Source organism: Colobus angolensis, unplaced genomic scaffold (assembly GCF_000951035.1).
Source record: "Colobus angolensis palliatus isolate OR3802 unplaced genomic scaffold, Cang.pa_1.0 Scaffold137, whole genome shotgun sequence".
NCBI classification, from domain to species: Eukaryota; Metazoa; Chordata; class Mammalia; order Primates; family Cercopithecidae; genus Colobus; species Colobus angolensis.
The window spans coordinates 5,976,532-5,998,799 of record NW_012114455.1 but is presented as its reverse complement, the minus strand read 5'-3'; the positions used below and the strand labels follow the sequence as shown (position 1 = coordinate 5,998,799).

The 22,268-nt window shown below is 53.0% G+C and overlaps 1 protein-coding gene across 1 annotated transcript in view; it reads left to right on the top strand.

Annotated features, from left to right (window-relative positions):
- ADAMTS8 (ADAM metallopeptidase with thrombospondin type 1 motif, 8) overlaps positions 1–22,043 on the top strand; it is a 24,055-nt gene extending 2,012 nt beyond the window's left edge. The window contains exons 3-11 of the mRNA XM_011934735.1: positions 2–259; positions 8,317–8,556; positions 10,490–10,625; positions 11,211–11,378; positions 12,727–13,028; positions 15,452–15,635; positions 18,052–18,224; positions 18,346–18,521; positions 20,849–22,043. Of these exons, the coding sequence (XP_011790125.1) occupies positions 2–259; positions 8,317–8,556; positions 10,490–10,625; positions 11,211–11,378; positions 12,727–13,028; positions 15,452–15,635; positions 18,052–18,224; positions 18,346–18,521; positions 20,849–21,419 (2,208 nt within the window). The 3' untranslated portion in view covers positions 21,420–22,043. The remainder of the gene's footprint in view (position 1; positions 260–8,316; positions 8,557–10,489; positions 10,626–11,210; positions 11,379–12,726; positions 13,029–15,451; positions 15,636–18,051; positions 18,225–18,345; positions 18,522–20,848) is intronic.
- The last annotated feature ends 225 nt before the right edge of the window (positions 22,044–22,268 follow it).

The following is a 22,268-nucleotide window of genomic DNA, read 5'->3' as shown; positions in this document are numbered from 1 at the left end:
TCCCGCCGGAGCCCGCCCCCTCCCGCGAGGACCCGAGTGGGAGGTGGAGACGCGAGAGGGTCAGAGGCAGGAGAGAGGAGACAACGAGGAGGACAGCGAGGAGGGGAGCCAAGAAGAGGAGGCAGAAGGCGCTAGCGAGCTGCCACCGCCCCTGGGGGCCACGAGTAGGGCCAAGCGGTTTGTGTCTGAGGCGCGCTTCGTGGAGACGCTGCTGGTGGCCGATGCGTCCATGGCTGCCTTCTACGGGGCCGACCTGCAGGTAGGACTGAGCGCCTCCTCCAGCCGCAGTGCCCGGAGGCCCCCCCGACGCCTCCCAGCGTCTCTAAAATCTCCCCTTCCAAAAAACCCTTCCCGCTCATCTTTTCCAGCCTGACCCCAAACGACATTCTCTCCTTTCTGAGAAAGAGCAGTAACTCTTTTCTGAACTTCTGCCACCCTAGCTCCCTGCGCCCCACCCCGGGCCCCTTCCAGTTTAGAGGGGGCTGCAGATGCTCATCCCTCTCATCCGAATCTCCCGCGGCACGTGGCACACTGACGCGAAAGTGGGTATCAACGCACTCCCCTGCACCTGCCTCTCCCGGCAGAGACGAAAATTGAGCGTTTAGGAATAGCTCCCACTCCCACCCCTCAGTCCTCTACTGCCTCAGATCTGAGAGGCTCCCAGGGAAAGGCAGATGGGATGGAAAGAGATGGCTGTCCGATTCCCTTGGGTATGGAGGTCGCCATAAGCAAAAGACATTGTTTGAAAGGAGCTGAACCTGGAGAGAGGGGCTGCCCAACTTCTGTGCAGCCAGCTGGTTGTGATCAATGGGGCATGAACTACCTTGCCAACCTGGCACTCAGCCTCAGCAGAACTTGGCAGTGCCAGCAGCCAGCACAAGAGGGAGGGGCAGAGAACTCCTGCCCAGGGGCTCAGCCCGGGAACTGAAGCTTTGGTGGAAACGCGAGGGGAGCAGGGGCTGGGAGGAGCTCGTTGGGTGAGTGTCTCTGGTAAAGCCAGACCCACACTTGGTCCACCCAGCTGCCCTTAGCCCAGACACAGCTCTTACCTAAACAGGGGAGAAAATCAGAGTCCAGGGAACGGATACCTAACCAGACCGTTTCTAACCAGATGCAAAGATGGTGCTGACTCAGCAAGAGGCGTCTATGTTGCCCTAAACCCCAGTTTCTCCCCTAAAGACCAAGTGAAGGCTTTTTCAGGAGGGAAGAAGGGTAAGGTTTCCAGGAGAGGGGTGCTCTTGGCCCCTAAGGAGCACAAAACCAGAGATGTGCCAGGGAAGGAAGAACTGACCTGCCTAGGTCATAGTTCCCTGAAACAGGGATCCTGGCAATGCGGCAGCTAAGCTGACACTTTGTGGTGATGGCTTTCTTGGCCCGGACCCCATACTAGGCTCAGCCTGTGCCCGACTGCTGGGGGCCTCAAGGGCATAGGCATCGCCTGTGCAGAATAGTCCAGACAAGGAGGCCTTCTGTTTCTCACCCCCATCTTTCCCACCCTCTATCGCTGGCAAAGGCAGGGTAGGAAAGACCCAGGGAGAAACAGACGCATAGGACGGGAAGGGCTGTGGGTGACAGTCCACATGGCTGCTCCTCTGGCTACCGCAGGTGCTGATTGCACCCCAGGCAGGCACCCATGCAAGCCCTTGTGGTATGTGCTTCCCGCAAAGCACGGCAGAGCAGCTCCGGCCCGCCAAGGCAGTCTGCCTCATGAGCTTTGGGTCACGCTGATTTAATATCTGTTTCCCTGCCTGCCCTGAGAGCGGGGAGCAGTGGGGGCACCAGCCCTCTCCTCTGACTCCTTTCTTTAAGCAAGTAAGTACTAGAGAGTGTGGCAGGAGAGAGGGGTGAGAAGAGGGCTTCTTCCATCTCTTTAGGACCCCCACACCTGACTCCTAGCGGGCTCCACCAGAAAGAAGCTAAGATACACCCATTGCAAACCCAGAGCGTGGCGCTGTGCCCCTCTATTTCCACACACGGAACGGATTCTGACATTTGCCTGAGAACCAAAACATAGGAAAGCCAACAAGAACTCTGCTGGCAGACAAAGTCCATTTTTCAGCCTTCAGGGCCAGACTGTCTCACTCTCTGAGCTGATCACCTGAATGCTGGAGATAACTGAGTATTTGCCTCAGGGACATACTCACATCTCCAGACATTCTAGCTATCTAGAGGCAGACATGGTCTGAGGCCCGGCCCCAGGATGCCCTGGCTGCTGAAGCAGGAGACTCTGCTGGGGTTTGCACCCGGTTTTGTTCCCTTCATCTTAAAGTCCAGGTTTGCTGCCCCAGACAAGTTGGCTTTCTCTGTGGGAGACACCCAGGCATTGCCATCCTCATGAGACTCCTGACTGGGCGATCTGGCTCCTGCTTGACCCGCTCCCCATGCCCCACAAACATGCATTTCTGGACCTTTCCCAGCTGCACATTGGCACCTGCACACCCGGCCAGCCCACCTGGACGAGGACAGCATAGCAAAACAGGCACCGGGCACCTCTGAAGACCGAATTCCTCTCCGTGCGGGGCTGACTTCCGAGTCTCACCTGGAAGGAAAGTCTTCCCTCAGGGAGACCAGCCCCGCCACCTCCACCTTGGGTCTCATGTCCCAGCCCACCTGTACTCCTGCTGCCACCGTGGCGGGTGGGGGAGGGACTGAGGTACAGCTGTGTCCAGGACCACCCTCGGGCCCCTCCACTGTGATGAGCTGACCAGCCTCGGAGATGCTGCAGGACAGGCGTGCCTGTCTCAGCTCAGTCCCCTGGGCTTCTGAAAACAGGTCCATGAGCCCAGCTGAGAGAAAGAATGAAAATCAAGTTCCCGTGCCTCTAGACCTTGCCTACCCACACCCACCTACTGCAAATGGAAGCCAGTTCTTTATGTAGAGACCTCATTCACATGGAGGGAAGGCGCTCTGGGGTGTCTTGGTAATCAGGGGTGTGTGAGGATGAGAAGAGCCTGTACCCCTCTAGGGCTTAGAGTTCCTCATCTGTGAAGCAAGACACCTGGACTAGGCGACCAATCCCGGTCTCAGCGCCTGTGTGGCTGCTTCATGACGAGCTGGTCTTCTGGAAGGTTTAGCCACTCTCTGAGCATGTTCAATTCACAGCGTGATTGCACACACGTCACCTCCATGAAAATACCTGTGACCGGGGCAGAGGGACACTGCACAGCGCACAGGGGCCATGTGGCTTCCTCAGGATCAGACAGCACTGATCAGGATCAGGAGGTGGCAGGGCTGGGCCTGCAGCCCGTCTCCCAAAGCTGATTCCTGAGCACTGTTATCCCACCAGGCAGCCTCTTTCTCAGGACGAGGGTCTGTGGCTCTGTTGACCTTCTGATACTTGCTTATGTTGTGGGAGTGGGTCCTTAAATCCAGCAGTTCAAAGCCGCCCAGGCCCGCTGTGAGGCCCTATCCCGCGGAGAAACCACCGTGGAGGCTGAGAGAAAGAATGCACCATTGCCGAGGCTGGTCTCACTGTTAAGCGACAATGAAGTTTTCCAGAACTCTGTCAATTGAGTTCACCTAATCCCAGGACAAAAGGGGCCCCGGCCTCCCACCTTCTTATCTGGTTTCAGAGTTAAGGAGCTCAGACAGAGGGGCCTTTCTGAAAGGAGGGACCACCTGGGAAGACTCCATTAGCTCCGTCTACATCCGGCTGCCGCTCACTGTCCCCTGTGTGAACCCGGGGTGGGATGGAGTGAGGGGCAGCGTGGCAGTACCCACTCTCACCAGCCTGGAACGACTGTCCCACCAGTGCTTCTGCAGTGAGCAGAGTTTTTGAGCCCTCTTCTTAGCAGAGAGGGTCTGAAAAGTGGCGCTTATCTTCCCAAAGGCCCAGCAGAACACTCGCAGGAGGTCAGATTCTGGGAACTGACTTCAGGGTCCCCAGAATGTCACAGCCATCTCCATGCCCCCTTATCTGCGTGCTCTGGGGAAAATGTCTTCCACAAGACACTAGATACTAAAGTGGGCATGGAGCCTAGGTTGTCCAGCAGCGTCCCAGTTTCTACCTGTTCGGGCATCATTACTAATCCTACCGTCTTTCCCTCTCAAGGGCATCCTGGTTTGGATGACAACAGAAACAGATCCATGTCCCCACACCCTCCGATCTGTAGCTACCAGGGAGAAAGACAAGTGTTACATGTGCGTTTTCCTTTCCCATTGGCAAAAGAATGCATCTTTTCCATCCCTTATGTCTGCTGTAGTCAGAATGATCAAAGATGGAGTATTTCCCAAAGAAAATGTTTCAGTGTCCAAAGATCGCCCCTCCCCATCCCCCAGGAGGTGGGGTGTGCATAGGCAATGACAGGCGGACTTGCTGCTTGCAAGCCTTGGGTTTGCTTTGGCTAGGCTGTAGTTTTCCTTACAGCAGCAAAGATGGGTGGCAGTCAGTGCAGAGACTAAGAACATAGACTTTGGAACGAGATAGAAATAACGTAGTGTCCTTGAGCAAGTCACCTATTTCTCTGTACCTCGATTATTTCAGGTAGGAGCAGTTATACCAACATCCTAGCCTTGTCTTGGGGATGAAACAAAATATGGAATGCACCTGACCTGCTGCCTGGTTTAGAGGAGATACTCAGCAAGGTGTGGCTATTGCTAGCGTTGCCTTCAGTGATGGAAACCATTTGTTAAAGTGGGAAGGATGGGCTAGCCCATGACATCAGAGTGCCGGCCACCACTGTTTCAGCTTTGCTGTTCCACACGGCAGAGGAACCTTCTCTTTCAGTTTGCCCAGGCTCAGCAGTGAAGGCTGACTTGTAGTTCAGCATGTGTGCTTTGAAGAGGCGACATTGCCCTTTGCTGTTTGGAGAACAAGAGGAGATGAAGGATATGGTGCAGGTCATTCTTTTCTCCTCTCACTTGTTTCCTCTCCCTTTGCTTCTCCATCTCCACACCCCCAGCTCAGTCTCAGGCCCTAGAGACGTCAGGAAGGAAGAGGCATTGCACCAGATGCTGAAGCAAGGGCTTCCCAGGGCCACTTTTCCTCTCCTGGCCTCCCACTGGGCGTGCCACAAGAGAAAGCAGTGGAGCTGCAGGTGAAGCGCAAACCGGCTCGGTGTAATGACAACATCGGGCAGGAGGAGGCCAGCCCATCCCCATCACCCACCACAGCTGGCTTCCGCTACCATGCGAGCTCTGAGGAAGGAATCTCCTTGTTCGTATCTCAAATCACCAAAAGGTGCTCTGGCCCACCCAACAGGCCAGGGTGTTATTACTATTATTTTTTTAAATCCATTTTTTTTTTTTAACAGAGCCAGGATCTCACTATGTTTCCCAGGCTGGTCTCACGTGATTCTCCCACCTTGGCCTTCCAAAGTACCGGGGTTACAGACATGAGCCACCCTGACTGGCCTGATGTTCATCTCTATTCCAGGCCCTGGGGTCACTCATGCAGGAGCAGACTCCCCAAAAAACGCCGCCTCTCCCTAACAAAAGTTAAGAGTATGGGATCCCCAGGTCATTCAAGAGCAGATCATTGGACGCCCCGGCCGGGCTGACTGTGGGCTGCCACCTACCTGTCATGGTTTTGCCCCGGCCGGGCTGACTGTGGGCTGCCACCTACCTGTCATGGTTTGGCCCCGGCTGGGCTGACTGTGGGCTGCCACCTACCTGTCATGGTTTTGGGGTGTTGTACGCTGTGCTGAGGCCTCTCCTCCTCAGCGGGCCAGGACCCCGTTCACATTTTTCACACGCAGCCTGCACTGGTGTGGGGAGCAGGGAGGGGTAAATCGGCACCAGGAGGTGGAGCAAGGCATCTGACTTCCTCCTTGACCAGCCGCAGGCCTGATCCCCATGGGACTCTAAGTCAGGCCTGTCCTTTGAGCCTAGGGGATTGGGGCAGAACCAAAGGCTCACAGCCCTGAGGTCACCCACGTCACCCAGGCTCAGTGGTCCTTCTCCCTAGGGAACTGTGAGACGCACCGCGTATGTGAGGCGTTCCTGTGGTCATTTATCAGAAGAGCGGACTGGGAGGGGAAAATCAAAACCTCGGTAGAACAAGAGATAAGGAGGGGTCAGTGGGATCGGGAGCTGGGATGTGGAAGGGAACCCTGGGTCACGGAATCCTCCTAGCCTTCTTGAAAATGAAAAGTATCTTCTGAGACAACGGCCAGAAGGACCTTCAGACGCCCTCAAGTCCAGCCCACCCCTTGAAGCTAAATGGCTCTGAAGCCGGCCCTGCCTGACAGCTAGGCACCGTCTGGAGAAGACAATGATATGAGCAACCCGAGCTGCAGAGAAGGAGCTCTCTGGGGACCTGAGGGCCAGGAAGCTCCTTGTGCTGTCTGGCCCTGATCTTCAAGCAGTGGTTTATCCTGCAGGAAGATCAGGGGTTAACCCTCGCCTTCCTCCGGTCTTCACTGAGGACGTGAGCCCTGCCTCGTCTCTCACTCAGCCTCCCTCCGATCTGCTCAACGTGGGCACACAGACTTGCCCCAACCTCCCATCTTTAGCTCCTGGTACTGAGCTGTCTCAGTCCCAAAGCTTAGCAGCTGGTGTTCCTTAGCTTCACACCTTCCTTGTACGACCTCATCTCCCCCAGTTTGAGATTGTGAAACTGGACTCAACGGGAAGAAATCTTGTGATGATGGTCGCAGTTTGCCTCAGAAGAAATTCCAGGGGTTGGTCCCTGGCCCATCAGACCCTGGTCCTTCTTCGAGAGATCAGGATACTGTTGGCCTCCTGGAAGCAGCAAAGACCCAGCCAGGAATTCGTCTCGGCAAGCCACCATTCCTCAGTGCTCACCCCCAGTTGCATAATGATGTGATTGCTTTTTTTCCCTCCAGAATCCAACTCCAGGAGCAAGTGCCAAGTTTCAGCCTTGTTGATAAGATGTTTACATCAGCCTAAACTGCTGGAGTGCTTGACACGCCAAGTAACCTGCCAACCCCTGCTTGTAGGGCTAACAAAATACCTGGCTCATTGCCTGCGAGGTGAACAGACAGATCCCATTCACAAATAATGGGATTCATCTGGAACGCCCACACATGGCCTCACCCAATGGAATGTCCCTCTCTACCCTTTCCTTCCTCCTCCTTCCATTCCCACCTTCCAGACCACAGGAGAAGCGGAAGAGGGGCTCCCGAGAGGTGGTGATCTAGGGATCAGAGAGGCAGGGCAAGCAGGTGCTGCCCAGCTGACCACACTCCAGGCTCAAGGAACACCCACCTCTGCCCCTGTGTCTCCCCTTCCACAAAATGCTCAAAGAGGGCCACTTCAAGGGGTCACCGAGGCAGGAGAGCGAGTTCCCATCTGGCCTCCTCTCCAAGCCTTGGAATCCAGTGGGGGAGCAGTTGGCAGCCCAGGGACAAGACAGAGGCCAAGCAGTGACGTACGTTCTGTTGGCCAGCCTGGGTGGAAGGCAGAGCAGGTGAGCTCCTAAGCATGTGGGTCCGCTGAGGCCCACGGGAGCCTCTCAAGCCCCAGTCAGGAGGGAATGAACCCTTCGGGGCTGTGCAGGCAGACACGCCTGGGAAACCTAATGAGAGCACGGTGGACCTCAGAGATAGGCACACCTGGGCTGGCCTCCTGGTTTCAATAGCTGTGCGACCTTCGACGAGCTAATTTGCATGACCTTCCTCATTCGGGAAATGGAATTGCAGCACCTTCTTCATGAAGTGACTGTGAGAATTCTTTGAGGTAATGTGGCAGAGTAACTGTTGTTAGGAGTGATTATCACAGCAAAGTTTTCAGTGTTAACAATTCCCACCCTGAAGAGTAGAGTGACCCCAACAGGCAGCAGGAAAATGCTCAGCTGGATTCTAAGAGGGAACTCTACTAAGCTTGAGCGCTCAGAACTTTGTTTCTGGGCTGAGGCAGGGATGGGTGGGGGTGGCTGGCAGGTAGACAGTGTCAGGATTAAGGCAGAATAAGCCATGCCGTCCAGTAGAACTTTCTATCTGCACATTCCAGTACAGTAGCCACGAGCCATATATGACTATTGACGCACTTGAAATGCACTATAAATTTAGGGTTTTGGGTTTTAATGAAGTTGGATGTAGGTCATCCCATGAAGCTGGTCTGAATGTTAGACGCACAGGTTCGGAGCAAGGCAGGTCTGGGTTCAAAGGCCGCTGTTCATGCATCAGCTTTGTGACCTTGGGCAGGTTCTTGAGCCTGTTTTCTCACATGCAAAATGAAGGGAGTAACGCGGAGGCCTCGGGGGTATTGTGAGGCTTTGGTAAGAATCTGATGCTCAGCCGCATAAAAAGAGGTGATGGCAGCGGAATAAAAAGAGGTGATGGCAGCGGACAGGCCAGGCCGAGGGCCCTGAGACTTAATCCTTCACTCTGCCTGTTGTCTCCTCCCTCCTGACAGAACCACATCCTCACATTAATGTCTGTGGCAGCCCGAATCTACAAGCACCCCAGCATCAAGAATTCCATCAACCTGATGGTGGTAAAAGTGCTGATTGTAGAAGATGAAAAATGGGGCCCAGAGGTGTCTGACAACGGGGGGCTTACACTGCGCAACTTCTGCAACTGGCAGCGGCGTTTCAACCAGCCCAGCGACCGCCACCCGGAGCACTACGACACGGCCATCCTGCTCACCAGACAGGTCCGTGCCTGGCTCCGGAAGCCCTGGGGAGGAAGGGAGACGGGATGGGCAGATCAAAGGGAGGACCACGAGGCCTGCCCAAACATGGGAAACATCTCCCTGCTGGCCCCAGCTGGACGCCAGAGCCTCATGCCCGGAATGATGAGGAGGAGGTCATGAGGACAAGTGTGAGGTATTTGCAAGGGAAGGAGAAGAATCTTGTAAGGGCTGTCTTCCAAAAGTTTGTGACCAGCTGTCTCCTGAGGTCACACATAACAAGAAGAAATGGGCTCGAGCTGCCGAGTAAGAGATCTGGGTTTAGAATGAAGAGAGTAGTTCTAGCTGCAGTGGTTGTAAAATATGCGGCAGGTAGCCAGGGGCTCCCCTCAAGATTTGCCCACAGCGGGAGGGCTGCCTACCTACACGGCATGATTTAAACAGACAGCTTCCTGAAAGCAAGAGAGTGATCATGTGTGCCAGGCCCCGTCTGCTCCTTCAGTCTCATAACAGCCCCACCAGGCCGGTCCTGGTGTTATCCCCATTTTGTAACAGAAGAAACTGAGGCGCAGAGTGGCCACACAGCTCTCTTGCCACATAGTGGCAGTGCCCATAGACCAGCCAAGACAGTGCTGCTATAGGGTCATGTTCTGAACGACTATGCTGTCCTGTCACCCACAAAAAGCCTCTGAAGTGCCAGCCAGCCTCAGGATGCAGCCAGCTTGGAACATCGAACAGGCTCCCTTACATGAGTGGCTGATGTGAAGACAGACGGAGATTTCCTGAGCTTGTCACTCAGAAATCCATCTTGATAGCCTCTGTATTTTATATTCTTTTTTGTTTTTAATTTTGTTTTGTTTTGTTTGAGACAAGGTCTTGCTCTGTCACCCAGGCTGGAGTGCAGTGGCACAGTCACAGCTCGCTGCAGCCTCTGCCTGCTAGGTCCAAATGATCCTTCCACCTCAGCCTCCTGAGTAGCTGGGACCACAAGCACAAGCCACCTCACCCAGCTAATTTTTTTTTTTTTTTTTTACTTTTTGTAGAGACAGGTTCTCACTATATTGCCCAGGCTTGTCTCCAACTCCTGGACTCAAGCAATCCACCTGCCTTGGCCTCTCAAAATGCAAAGATTATAGGCTGTTTTCATTTTTTAACAAAACAAAATTTCACAGGTTACTCTCCAATTTAGAAAGACGGGGGCGGGGGTGAACTGTCTTGACCATAAACACAAAAAGAATCAATAAAGCAAGGCCACTAGGTGGGATATCCAGACACGTTGAACCTGCTGTTGCTTCCCCCTCCTTAAAAAAGTTCCGCCGGGCACATGACAAGCACCTGTAGTCCCAGCTACTTGGGAGGCTGAGGTGAGAGAATCACTAGTGCCCAGGAGTTTGAGGCTAAGTGAGCTACAATTACTCCTGTGAATAGCCACTGCATCGCAGCCTGGGCAACATAGCCAGACCTCGTCTCTAAAATTTAATTTAGGCTGGGCGTGGTGGCTCACGCCTGTAATACCAGCACTTTGGAAGGCCAAAGAGGCCAGATTGCCTGAAGTCAGGAGTTTGAGACCAGCCTGGACAACAAGGTGAAACCCCATCACTACTAAAAATACAAAAATTAGCCAGGTGTGATGGTGCACGCCTGTAGTCCCAGCTACTCGGGAGGCTAAGGTAAGAGAATAGCCTCAACCCTGGAAGCAGAGGTTGCAGTGAGCTGAGATCATGCCACTGCACTTCAGCCTGGGCAACAGAGCAAGACTCCATCTCAAAAAATAATAATAATAATTTAATTTAATTTAAAAGCTCAATAAACACAGGTGATGCACAGGCCAGCAAGCATGTTATGGGATGCTCGGTGGTCCACTCCCACATGCACACTGGCCACCCCGTCCCCGGAGGCCTGCAGCACACCACACACACACACTGATGCACTCTCTTGCTTTCTCCCCACCAAGCAGAACTTCTGTGGGCAGGAGGGGCTGTGTGACACCCTGGGTGTGGCAGACATCGGGACCATTTGTGACCCCAACAAAAGCTGCTCCGTGATTGAGGATGAGGGGCTCCAGGCGGCCCACACCCTGGCCCATGAACTAGGTAAGATTTGCCTTGCCAAAGCGCACTTCAGCACATCAGCAGGAACTGTGCTTCCAGATCCAAGGTCGCGTAGCTCCTAAGGAATACGCGGCCCTCGCTTAGGAATAGCTCCTGGTGATTTTGACAGGGTGGCTGTATACAAACAGATACCACGCTTAACGGTGCTGAACACAACTCCACTCCCACCCCGAGCACATGGCCAAAATACATGATGATCACAGGTCACCCGATGAATGCCAGGACACCAGACGGGTGCTGGGGTGGAGGCGCGGCACTGTACACAAGCTAAGCCGTAAGATCTGGGGGAAGAACAATGGTCCAGGGACTGTCATGTAAGAGAGCAAATAATAGAGCTAGATCCAAATTTAGGACCGGCTGAGGCAGAAAATAAAGGGGTATACATGTTTCTCAGTCATCTGAGAACGCGTCCTGGAGAGCAAAGTGCAGGGGAAAGCCCAACGCAGAAATCTTCCAAGGGTGAGGGGGTGGCTGCTCCCCTGAGGAGCTCCATCTCTGTCCCTCACTGGGCCGGGTGAGCCGCCCTCAGACAGGACAGGGCAGAGTGGACCAGGCCTCTCTTCCCAGGGCACGTCCTCAGCATGCCGCACGACGACTCCAAGCCCTGCACGCGGCTCTTCGGGCCCATGGGCAAGCACCACATGATGGCGCCGCTGTTCGTCCACCTGAACCAGACGCTGCCCTGGTCCCCCTGCAGCGCCATGTACCTCACAGAGCTCCTGGACGGCGGGCACGGTAGGCACCGGCGACCCCGCCCTGCTTGTCCCCATGGGCCTCCTTCCACTGCTGCTGGCGCAGGGACCCCTCCAGCAGTGCCTCCTCACAGGGCCCTTGGAGCTGAGTCCCAGCCAGCCTCCCATGCTAGGGCATTCACACCACCCCCGAAGTCTACTCTTCCCGGCCCCATCTTCCAGCAGCAGTTCTGGGCTACTTTAGATGAGTCACAAAGCAGGGGGAAGTCATCTGAGAAGGTTGTCTGAAGGAGGAGGGTTTGAGCAGCGCTTGAAGGAATAGAAGCACATGGCACAGAGGAGAGACGAACCTACAACAGCTCAGGCATGGCAGAGGCAGTGACTGCGTCCTGTGAGAGCAAGAGGGCGGGGGGCTGGTTCAAAGGATTGGAGCCAGGCGTGCGGCGCGCACTTGTGGTCCCAGATACTCGGGAGGCTGAGGCAGGAGGATCACTTGAGCCTAGGAGATCAAGGCTGCCAGTAAGCCGTAATCACGCCACTGACTCCAGCCTGGGTGACCAAAAGAGACGCCATCCCTTTAAAAAAAAAAAAAGAAAGAAAGAAAGAAAGATAAAGGCCGGGTGCAGTGGCTCACGCCTGTAATCCCAGCACTTTGGGAGGCTGAGGCAGGTGGATCACAAGGTCAGGAGTTCAAGACCAGCCTGCCCAACATGGTGAAACCCCGTCTCTACCAAAAATACAAAACATTAGCCAGGCATGATGGCACATGCCTGTAGTCTCAGCTACTCAGAAGGCTGAGGCCGAAGAATCGCTTGAACACAGGAGGCGGAGGTTGCAGTGAGCCAAGATCGAGCCACTGCACTCCAGCCTGGGCAACAGAGCTAGACTCTGTCTCAAAAAAAAAATTGCTTCTCAGAAGAGGGGATTAAAGAAAAAACAATTTTGATTGGTTGGAGTTGTTGGTAAAGCAATGAAATATGCTAAATTCTTCTCACTAAGGGAGACAAGGACATGTATGATGCAACAGTAAGATTATCCAGACAGCATTAGTTGGTCTTCGTTTGCATATTGTGACTTTGAGGAGCACGGTTAGATTGTGATGTGGGTGAATACTGCGTTAGCTGACGTTCACTGGGTATACACTGAATGACGGGGGCAATGCTTCCTAGATGTTCAGGACAGCAAAGGAAAGTTGGTCCTGAAAAACCTTTGCAACCGATAGTCAAAAATTAGGCATGCTTTCACTAGATCATCGAGTGGTGACAGGTTTTAGTGGCAGGTCAAGAAGTCGTGACGCCTAGACCTTCAGTGCCATCCATCGCAGGCCATGAAGAGCTGAGAGGGTGGCGCCCCTGCGTGCGTTCTTACGCCCCTGCTTCCTCTTTTCCCAGGAGACTGTCTCCTGGACGCCCCTGCCGCGGCCCTGCCCCTCCCCACAGGCCTCCCGGGCCGCATGGCCCTGTACCAGCTGGACCAGCAGTGCAGGCAGATCTTTGGGCCGGATTTCCACCACTGCCCCAACACTTCTGCTCAGGACGTCTGCGCCCAGCTTTGGTGCCACACTGATGGGGCCGAGCCCCTGTGCCACACGAAGAATGGCAGCCTGCCCTGGGCTGACGGCACGCCGTGCGGGCCTGGGCACCTCTGCTCAGAAGGCAGCTGTCTACCTGAGGAGGAAGTGGAGAGGCCCAAGGTGAGGGACAGCCCCTGAGGATAGTGGGAAGGAGAAAGGAGAAACAAAAGGAAATGGGGAGGACTGAGGGCTATTCTCGAGGGGGGAACCACACTTGAGAGTCACGAACCGAGAGACAGCCAGGCAGAGCGGCTCACACCAGAATCCCAGCACTTTGGGAAGTTGAGGCAGAAGGATCACTTGAACCGAGACCAGCCTGGGCAACATAGTGAGATCCTGTCTCTACAAAAAAATAAAAAATAAGCCGGGCCTGGTGACTCACACTTGTAGTCCCAGCTACTCGGGAAGCTGAGGCAGGGGATCACTTGATCTCAGGAGTTTGAGGCTGCAGTGAGCCATGATCATGCCACTGCACTCTAGCCTGGGCGGCAGAGGGAGACCCTGTCTCCAAAAAAACGAACTTTGGGCCAGGCTGCAACACAGGACTTCTAGGTAAAATCACTCATCTTTTAACAAACAAACCAAAGTATATTTATCCTCACAGTGAGGAGCCCGTGGAGGCTCACACTCACTCAGTGGGTTGACACTGCCATGGCTCCAGACATTAGGGAGCTGCTTTGGGACTGACTCAGGGCTGGTGCAGATGCAGATTGCGGAGAGGTGTGGAAACAGGAAGGTGGGCACACAACAGACTGGAGCTGCTGTCAATTCCATCATGAACACAGAGAGACACGTGGAATAAATTCCATCAAGAATTGAGTGAAAAGTGTTCATAGCCTGCCCGTGCTTGAACTGAATGCATAATTAGAGGTTGGGAGAATGAGAGCAGTTGTGGGAATTCCATACTCAAAGAGGAGGAGAGGAGAGAGAATCAGAGCTGCCTCTGGCCAGGCAGAAAAAAACTTGGCCCAGGAGAGAGTAAACTCACAAGAAAAACCAAGACAGTGCCAGTGAGGGTTTTTAAATGATTCACTTCTTTGCCCTGCTCTTAATACATCCAAACTGTGAGGCTGATCACATTTCTCTTACGGTGAGTCATGGAGCCATCACTATGAAACAGCATCCACTGGGTTTCACAGCCCGGTCTCCGCCAGCGCTGAATTGCCAGGGTAGCCCAAGCACTCCTCAGTACATGTCTTTTGCACTGAGCCTTCTGAGCCTTCTGAGCCTGCCTGCACCAGGTAAGCTCCATACTCTTGTCCTAAGCCTCAACTGGCACAGGATTCATGGATTGATCCTCAGCCACGTCCCATTCACCCTGTTCATTCTCATCACATGTTATTGAGGAGAGGGATCTGCCACCGATCCCCAGAGGCAGAGCCAAACTAAGTGCAGGGAGAGGTTGACATGAAATGATCATGGAATGATGTGTGGCCTCTATTTTTAAGAACAGTCAGATCAGAAAATACATATTCATAGAATCAGGCCGGGCACAGTGGCTCATGCCTGTAATCCCAGCACTTTGGGAAGCTGAGATGGGTTGATCACCTGAGGTCAGGAGTTCAAGACCAGCCTCACCAACATGGTGAAACCCTGTCTCTACTAAAAATGCAAAAATTAGCCAAGTGTGGTGGTGGGCGCCTGTAATCCCAGCTACTCAGAAGGCTGAGGCAGCAGAATCACTTGAACCCAGGAGGCAGCAGTTGCAGTGAGCCAAGATGACACCACTGCACACTGGCCTACTAAAAATACAAAATTTACCCAGGCATGGTGGTGTGTGCCTGTAATCCCAGCTATTCAAGAGGCCGAGGCACAAGAATCACTTGAACCTAGGAGGCAGAGGTTGCACTGAGCCGAATTCACGCCATTGCACTCCAGCCTGGGCGACAGAGCAAAACTCTGTCTCAAAAAAACAAACAAAAAAAAAGCAATTCTGTTTCTTTCCCAGGCATTATCCTATCACTGGAACCAGTGGCTGGTAGACTATGGCAACACTTCCCAGGGCTGCTTCCTTTAGACCAGAGTTCCTCTACCTTGGCACTAGGGACACTTGGGGCAGGATAATTGTTACTGTGGGGCCTGTGCATTGCTGGATGTTGAGCAGCATCCCTGGCCTCTACCCACTAAATGCAGTAACATACACCTTCCCCAGCTGTAGCCACCGGAATATCTCCAGACATTGCCAAATGTCCTCTGGAGGGCAAAATTCCCCCCAGTGGAGAACCACTGCATTACATGCAACCTTATTCCCATAAAAGAGTGTCATTCATTCATTCAGCAGTCTACTGAGCACCTTACTAAACATAAAGCACTGTTTAAGACACGGGGGAGTCCGTAGTGAATGAGTCCAGCCTCGTCTCTGTGCTCACAAAGCCATGAAGGCCACACAGTCCTTAAACAAATGATTGAGGCAGTTTACAGTGCTCCATACACCAAGATGAGAATGACTAGATGAGGAAGCCAGGGCTTTGGCCACCTGGTGGCACAGACACTGAAGCCTCCTGGCCTTTGCTCCTCATTCAGTGTGCCATTGTATGTTGCAGCCCGTGGTAGATGGAGGCTGGGCACCGTGGGGACCCTGGGGAGAATGTTCTCGGACCTGTGGAGGAGGAGTACAGTTTTCACACCGTGAGTGCGAGGACCCTGAGCCTCAGAATGGAGGAAGATACTGCCTGGGTCGGAGAGCCAAGTACCAGTCATGCCACACGGAGGAATGCCCCCCTGACGGTAACTGCCACTCAGGGCCGCCCCTGCCAGAGCAGCTACTATCATCGCTGTGACACATCCCCAGAGGATGTGTAAAGTGGGAGTAAAGTGGGTGTCCTGGAATATAGAGTTTTGCCTGTGATCTGCACCTAAATGGGCTCTGCAAGGCTCCAAGCCCAGGGGCAGCTCTCAGGGACCTGGGACAGCTCTCATAGTGTTTAGAGAGCCTGGCAAAGTCAACGAGAGAAATTACCCTCATCCTCCAAGATGTGGAGAGGAGGACATCACTCCCAACCAAACTTATCGGGGAGGAGCCTCTGGAGAGGGGCTGGTGTCTAGGAAACTAATCCTCCTGGAGGCATCGGAACCCTCATCTGTGTGCAGAATGGAAGCATTTTCCAAAGCAAGTGTCAGAGCCAAACCTCCAAGGTCTTTCTAGCCAAAATTCAGCCCAGGGCAGAGGGAGGATTTCTGAATCTGATTCCCGCTCACATTCCATCTTCCCTTGGGGCCATGGCAACTGTTTGACAGAACCTTCCCAGGAAGCAATACTACCTCTCCCTCCCCTTGGCATATTCCTATCCCCAGTACCTGCTAGAAACCACACACATTAACTTAGAGGCAGTAAAGGGGCAGCAGCAAACTCATGAGAGGGAAATCATTACAAGGTTTTTCCCCACCATCCCATCCAACTGCCCAGTGTGCAGCTCCAGGAAGGATTGGCAGGCATGAAAAATCAGGCAGAGCCTCAGGAGAGATTCAGCCACGAGAAAGGACACTGGCACCGGGTTGATGTCTCATAGGAGAATCTGTAGGCTTTGCAGTTTCACAAGACAACAAGGATACACAATGGCTTGAGGCTCTAGAAACTTTGTGCTGGAATTGTGTGAGTTTGCCTGGCATACGGGTGAGACATTGCCGGGAAAGGGGGAGGATGGGAATGAATATAGGGTGCAAGGTAGGCATGGATGAAAAATGACGTCATGATTTCAGACGCACCAAAGTCTGCCATTACTGTCGAGTATTTCTTAGTACTTTTTGTGTGTCTAGGACTATAAAAATGTATGAAAATGTAAAAGGCATGGTCTCCGTCCTTAAGGAGCTTGCAGTCCAATTAGAGACCCAAATCCCTTTAACACAGCCATTAAGTTTCAATGGATGAGTCACAGACCCTAGGTTGGTGAGAGGCTCAGAGAAAGGAAAGGCTGGGTGAGCAGAAGCTTTGAAGGGAGTTAGGACTGAGCAGAGTCTGGAGGACTGAGATGGGGTGAGGTGTGAGGGGACCTGCCAGGATGGGGAAAGGTGTGAGAAGGGCCCTCATTCGCTTAGGTGGAATCAAGCAAAGCACACCACCATGTCAAGGCCAGACCACAGAGGTCCTCGAAGGCTGACACAGTATCTGGGGGTTATCTGTGCCACCTGTCCCATCAAGTCACCTGGAAGCTCCTGCAGACACACCCCAGACCCCCTCAGCTGTACTGACTCAGAGTCTCAGGCGTGGAGTGTGGCATCTGCCTTGGCAAAGTCTCCCCAGGCATTCAGATGCACAGTTTGGGCGGAACTTTGGCAGGAAAAACAGCTTTAATTTTAGGATTTGGGGGTGGAAAGCAACCCACGTCTAACTTCAGATGGATTGGTCCGGCAGCGGCGCACGGCAGGACGGAGAGGAGGCAGGCACAGGTCCCCATGAAGCCAGCACCCCTGGGCTTGCAGTGGTGAGGGTGGGATGCCATCGTTTGAAATCACAGACTGTCCTGAATGTAGTGTAGGTCTCTGTGACTGTTTGGAAATAGCAAATAGAGATGCTCAAATGTTCGGGAGATACCAGGATGCCAGTCTCAGACTTGAGCGTGGTAAGACCAGCAAATGAAAGTCAAACGGTTTGTGGAAGGACCCTCGGGAGCTTGGCCGTGCTGAGTTGGAGGCAATCATAGTACATACAAACGGAGCTCCCCAGAGACAGCCAGCATTGCAGAATGTGGGTGTGGGGGCAAGATCGGAGCCAGACATGTAGATTTAGGAGTCTTTCGAGTCATGTCCAGTGTCACTGAGGAAATCGACACTGCACAATTAGCAGTGTCCTGAGAATATAGCTCCACATGCCATTCTGTGCCTTCCAGGCTTACTGAATTGTTCCCTGTTGCTCCCTGAGTTCATTCGTCTGTAAAGTACAATGAATCTCTTTCCCTAATGGAAAGGGCATTTATCCTAGAAAGCCCAGCATGAGGCTGGAGGGCTCCTTTCCTTGCCCTTTTGAGTAAGGGTCACACATGGGTCTAGGAATGTTGTGCCCAGAAGACACTGGCCCTGCCTGGGTCCCTGGGTTGAGTCCAAAACCAAAAGAAAGAAGAAAAATGCTGTAAATTTGGGATTTCTCCACCGGGACCTCCTGCTTGCGCATGGGTGTCACCTCTATGCCGTTTCTTCCTCTTTCTAGGGAAAAGCTTCAGGGAACAGCAGTGTGAGAAGTATAATGCCTACAATTACACTGACATGGATGGGAATCTCCTGCAGTGGGTCCCCAAGTATGCCGGGGTGTCCCCCCGGGACCGCTGCAAGTTGTTCTGCCGAGCCCGGGGGAGGAGTGAGTTCAAAGTGTTCGAGGCCAAGGTGAGAATCACCCGGGGACTCAGATCCAGAGATGGGGAGGAAGGTCGCCTGTCCCCACCCCTCCCACAGGCTGCTTCTGTGCTCAACACGCCCTCCCGCACCTTGCCTTTCCCTGTTGCAGGTGATTGATGGCACCCTGTGTGGGCCAGAGACGCTGGCCATCTGTGTCCGTGGCCAGTGTGTCAAGGCCGGCTGTGACCATGTGGTGGACTCGCCCCGGAAGCTGGACAAATGCGGGGTGTGTGGGGGCAAAGGCAACTCCTGCAGGAAGGTCTCCGGGTCCCTCACCCCCACCAGGTGAGTCTCCCCAGGAGTTCTGGACCTTGCTTGGGAGAAGAACGTAACGGGCTTTGCGTTCTGATAGGCCCAAATTTGAATTGTGGCTGCTACTTAAACGCTATGAGGGTTGGGCGAGTTATTTAAACTCTCCGAGCTTCAGTTTCTTTACAAAATGTCAGCAGTATCTCTATCTCAGAGTCGCCATAAGGATTTCCTGGGATGGGATGTGCACTTGGCAGTGTCAAGCTCATAGAAAAGACAGAACACAGGACAGCCGTGACTTTTACGAGGGCTGGAGGCCATGTGGATAGGGAGCTGTCATCTCTGAGTCAGTCGAGCCACACTGAGTAACCTGGACCTCTGCCAGAAAGCAGCTCTCCCAGGCCTGTTTTGGGAAGGACGTCTCACCCTAAGCCTGGCAAGCCCTGCCTTTTCTGCAGACAGATCTTCAGAGAAGGGGGTTACCAAAAAGGGGCCCTGGCAGCCCCAGGGCTTTCATGAATCTGAGAACTCCAGACACCTTGTTCACATCCTAATGCCCCACATTCATAAAACTCCAAGGATTTTCCAAAGCGCTTTCATTTCCATGGTCTTGTTTGATTTGTAAAATAAATCCATGAGGTGAGCAAGGCCAATACTATTCTTCGTTTTGCAGAGGAAGAAATTAAGACACAAAAAGATTAAATGACTTTTTAAGGTCACATTGATAGTTAATGACAGCCAGAAGAGAATGTAGTTTTCCTAAGTCCTGGATGACTTTTGTCTCCCATTCCATGTACTTCCTGGAGAGTAAGGGCAAGGTCAGGTGTCTTATATGGACCACACTCTGCCTCTCTGCCTCCAGTACATCAATGTATCCTTCTTGGGGTTACGTGAGCATCCTCTGTCCAACCACTTCCCCCACCCACGGTCTCAGAATTTTTGAGAAGTGTTCACTGTATTGTATTCTACTTAGTGAAGCTCACAAACCCTGTCCCATTCTGTGTGTGTGTGTGTGTGTGTGTGTGTGTGTGTGTGTATCTATCTCTACATCTCTCATCAGTCTGAGAGAACAGAATCAGCCTATAGCAGGCAACTTGGGCCTGTTTTCATTTTTTTAAATTTATTTTTATTTTTTTGAGACAGAGTCTCACTCTGTCACCCAGGCTGGAGTGCAGTGGCACGACCTTGGCTCACTGCAACCTCTGCTTCCTAGGTTCAAGCAATTCTCCTGCCTCAGCTTCCCAAGTGTCTGGAATTACAGGCGTGCACCACCACACCCAGCTAATTTTTGTATTTTTAGTAGAGACGGGCTTTCATCATGTTGGCCAGGCTGGTCTTGAACTGTTGGCCTCAAGTGATCCACCTGCCTTGGCCTCCCAAAGTGCTGTGATTATGGGTATGAGCCACTGCGCCCTGCCTTGGAACTCTTTTTACATTTAAGCTCAAAGGACGTAGAAAAAAAGAAGCAGACGCTATTCAGATACTGGGGCCCTTGGCCACTTTCCCTCAGGCTTTAGACAGATGGGCCTGTGGACACACTCAGAGTCTGAGACTAAGCAGCTAGCCCCAGCTGGACATATGGCAAGAAGAGCAAAGAGCCCGCCTGACCATTTGCCTCACTTTCTCCCCAGCCTATGGAACTCAGATTTCCAGAAAAGAACAAACAACTAATCTTTCTTCATCCTACCTAAAGCCCTAAGCCTATAACGGACTGGAAACAGTTTCCCAAAACAGCATTCTATCATTCCAGAAGCACAGTGCTCATGGTGCCAGAAAGTGGCTTCAAAGAAGCAGGCTTGAACCCCCAACTCCCAACCCCACCCTGATCCCACCCTAGGGCCATATTCATCAAATACTAGGAGCCGACTGACTCAAAGAGGCGGTGTGAAATTTCCTCCTGTTCACGTTCTGGAAGGGGTGTGCAGAACAGTTTTTTCCATGTGGGTTTGAGCTCTGGGTATGGAGGTGGCCAAGCAAAGTTGTATACCAGTGCAAGGAACTAGAGGTATTCGAGATCTCATTTGACAGGTGCCAGGTTTGGCTACACCAGTGCAGCTTTCCAAATCCTTCTGGGTTCGCCTCCTCTCTATGCTGTTCTCAAGACCCACATACCTCAACTCCTCAACCACGCATTTGAAATAGAGTTGCCAGATGAAGCAAAAACCCTCGAAAAATCCCAATGTACAAGACATTTCTGTCTGCCTAAACAGCTAATTTATTGAGAACTTTGAGGCAACTTGCTTAATACTTGCTTTGGTTTTTCTTGTCTGCCACCTGGGGTGCCCACTTCAGTCTCCAAGGCATCATCGCGACCAGGGCTGGGCAGCCACTGATCTGAGGGTGTCTTTCTGTTTCTATCATAGTTATGGCTACAATGACATTGTCACCATCCCAGCTGGTGCCACTAATATTGACGTGAAGCAGCGGAGCCACCCAGGTGTGCAAAACGATGGGAACTACCTGGCGCTGAAGACGGCTGACGGGCAGTACCTGTTAAATGGCAACCTGGCCATCTCTGCCATAGAGCAGGACATCTTGGTGAAGGGGACCATCCTGAAGTACAGTGGCTCCATCGCCACCCTGGAGCGCCTGCAGAGCTTCCGGCCCTTGCCAGAGCCTCTGACGGTGCAGCTCCTGACAGTCCCTGGCGAGGTCTTCCCCCCGAAAGTCAAATACACCTTCTTTGTTCCTAACGACGTGGACTTCAGCATGCAGAGCAGCAAAGAGAGAGCCACCACCAACATCATCCAGCCACTGCTCCACGCACAGTGGGTGCTGGGGGACTGGTCTGAGTGCTCCAGCACCTGCGGACCCGGCTGGCAGCGGCGAACTGTAGAGTGCAGGGACCCCTCCGGCCAGGCCTCTGCCACCTGCAACAAGGCTCTGAAACCTGAGGATGCCAAGCCCTGTGAAAGCCAGCTGTGCCCCCTGTGATTCAGGGGGGAAGGCATCAGTCTCATGCTCCTAGACTTGGGGTACTGAGGTGCAGACAAGGATCTCCACTGTGGTGACTCTATGTATCAAGGCAGCATGGCCCACCCAGGCCTCCCATTGCTGCAACCCCTCCAGTACTGCACGAATTCCTAAGGGGGAAGAGGAGAGGGGATGGGGTGACAGACCCTATCATCAACTGTCCAGTGGACTGGACCTTGCTCGGGTTCAAGTAGAGGGCATAGGTTAAAAAGTAAAAGTGCACTTATTGACTCAGACAGGACACTCAGCATCAGTCTGTTTGCAAAGGACTAGCAAAGTTAAATGAAAAAAAAAAATTCTGATTTCCCCGATAAATAATCTACCTCAGAGGGGAAACCATTAGTACAAGAGAGGCGTGGGGCAGGGAGTCAATGGTGAATGTCAAAGCAGGCTCCAAAGCTGCACCCCAGGCTGTCTTCAAGAATGACCACGACTGTCTTCAGTGTTAAAATCCATCACCTAAAGGGCCGCAGCGTCACAGGGTTGTGGAGAGCCACATGTTATCAGGCTGCCACCTGCAGGGGTGGATCCATTTCAAGTATTTATGCAAATGTGTCTCTGAACTAAAGTGTGATCTTATGCCAATGCAGTGGTCTGGTCTGGTTCATTGTTTCTTTGGAAAGGGCAGGGACCTAGAACCCAGGGATGGAGGCTGAAACCAGGTTAGCTCATCTTGAACTCGTGCTGGGCAGCTGGCTCCCTGCCTGCTCTGGGTCCTCACAAGCCTGCAGAATCCAACTCATTCAGGCAACTTTCATTTGCACGATCTAGACCAGTGGTTCTCAAGCTTTCATTATGATCATCTAGAGG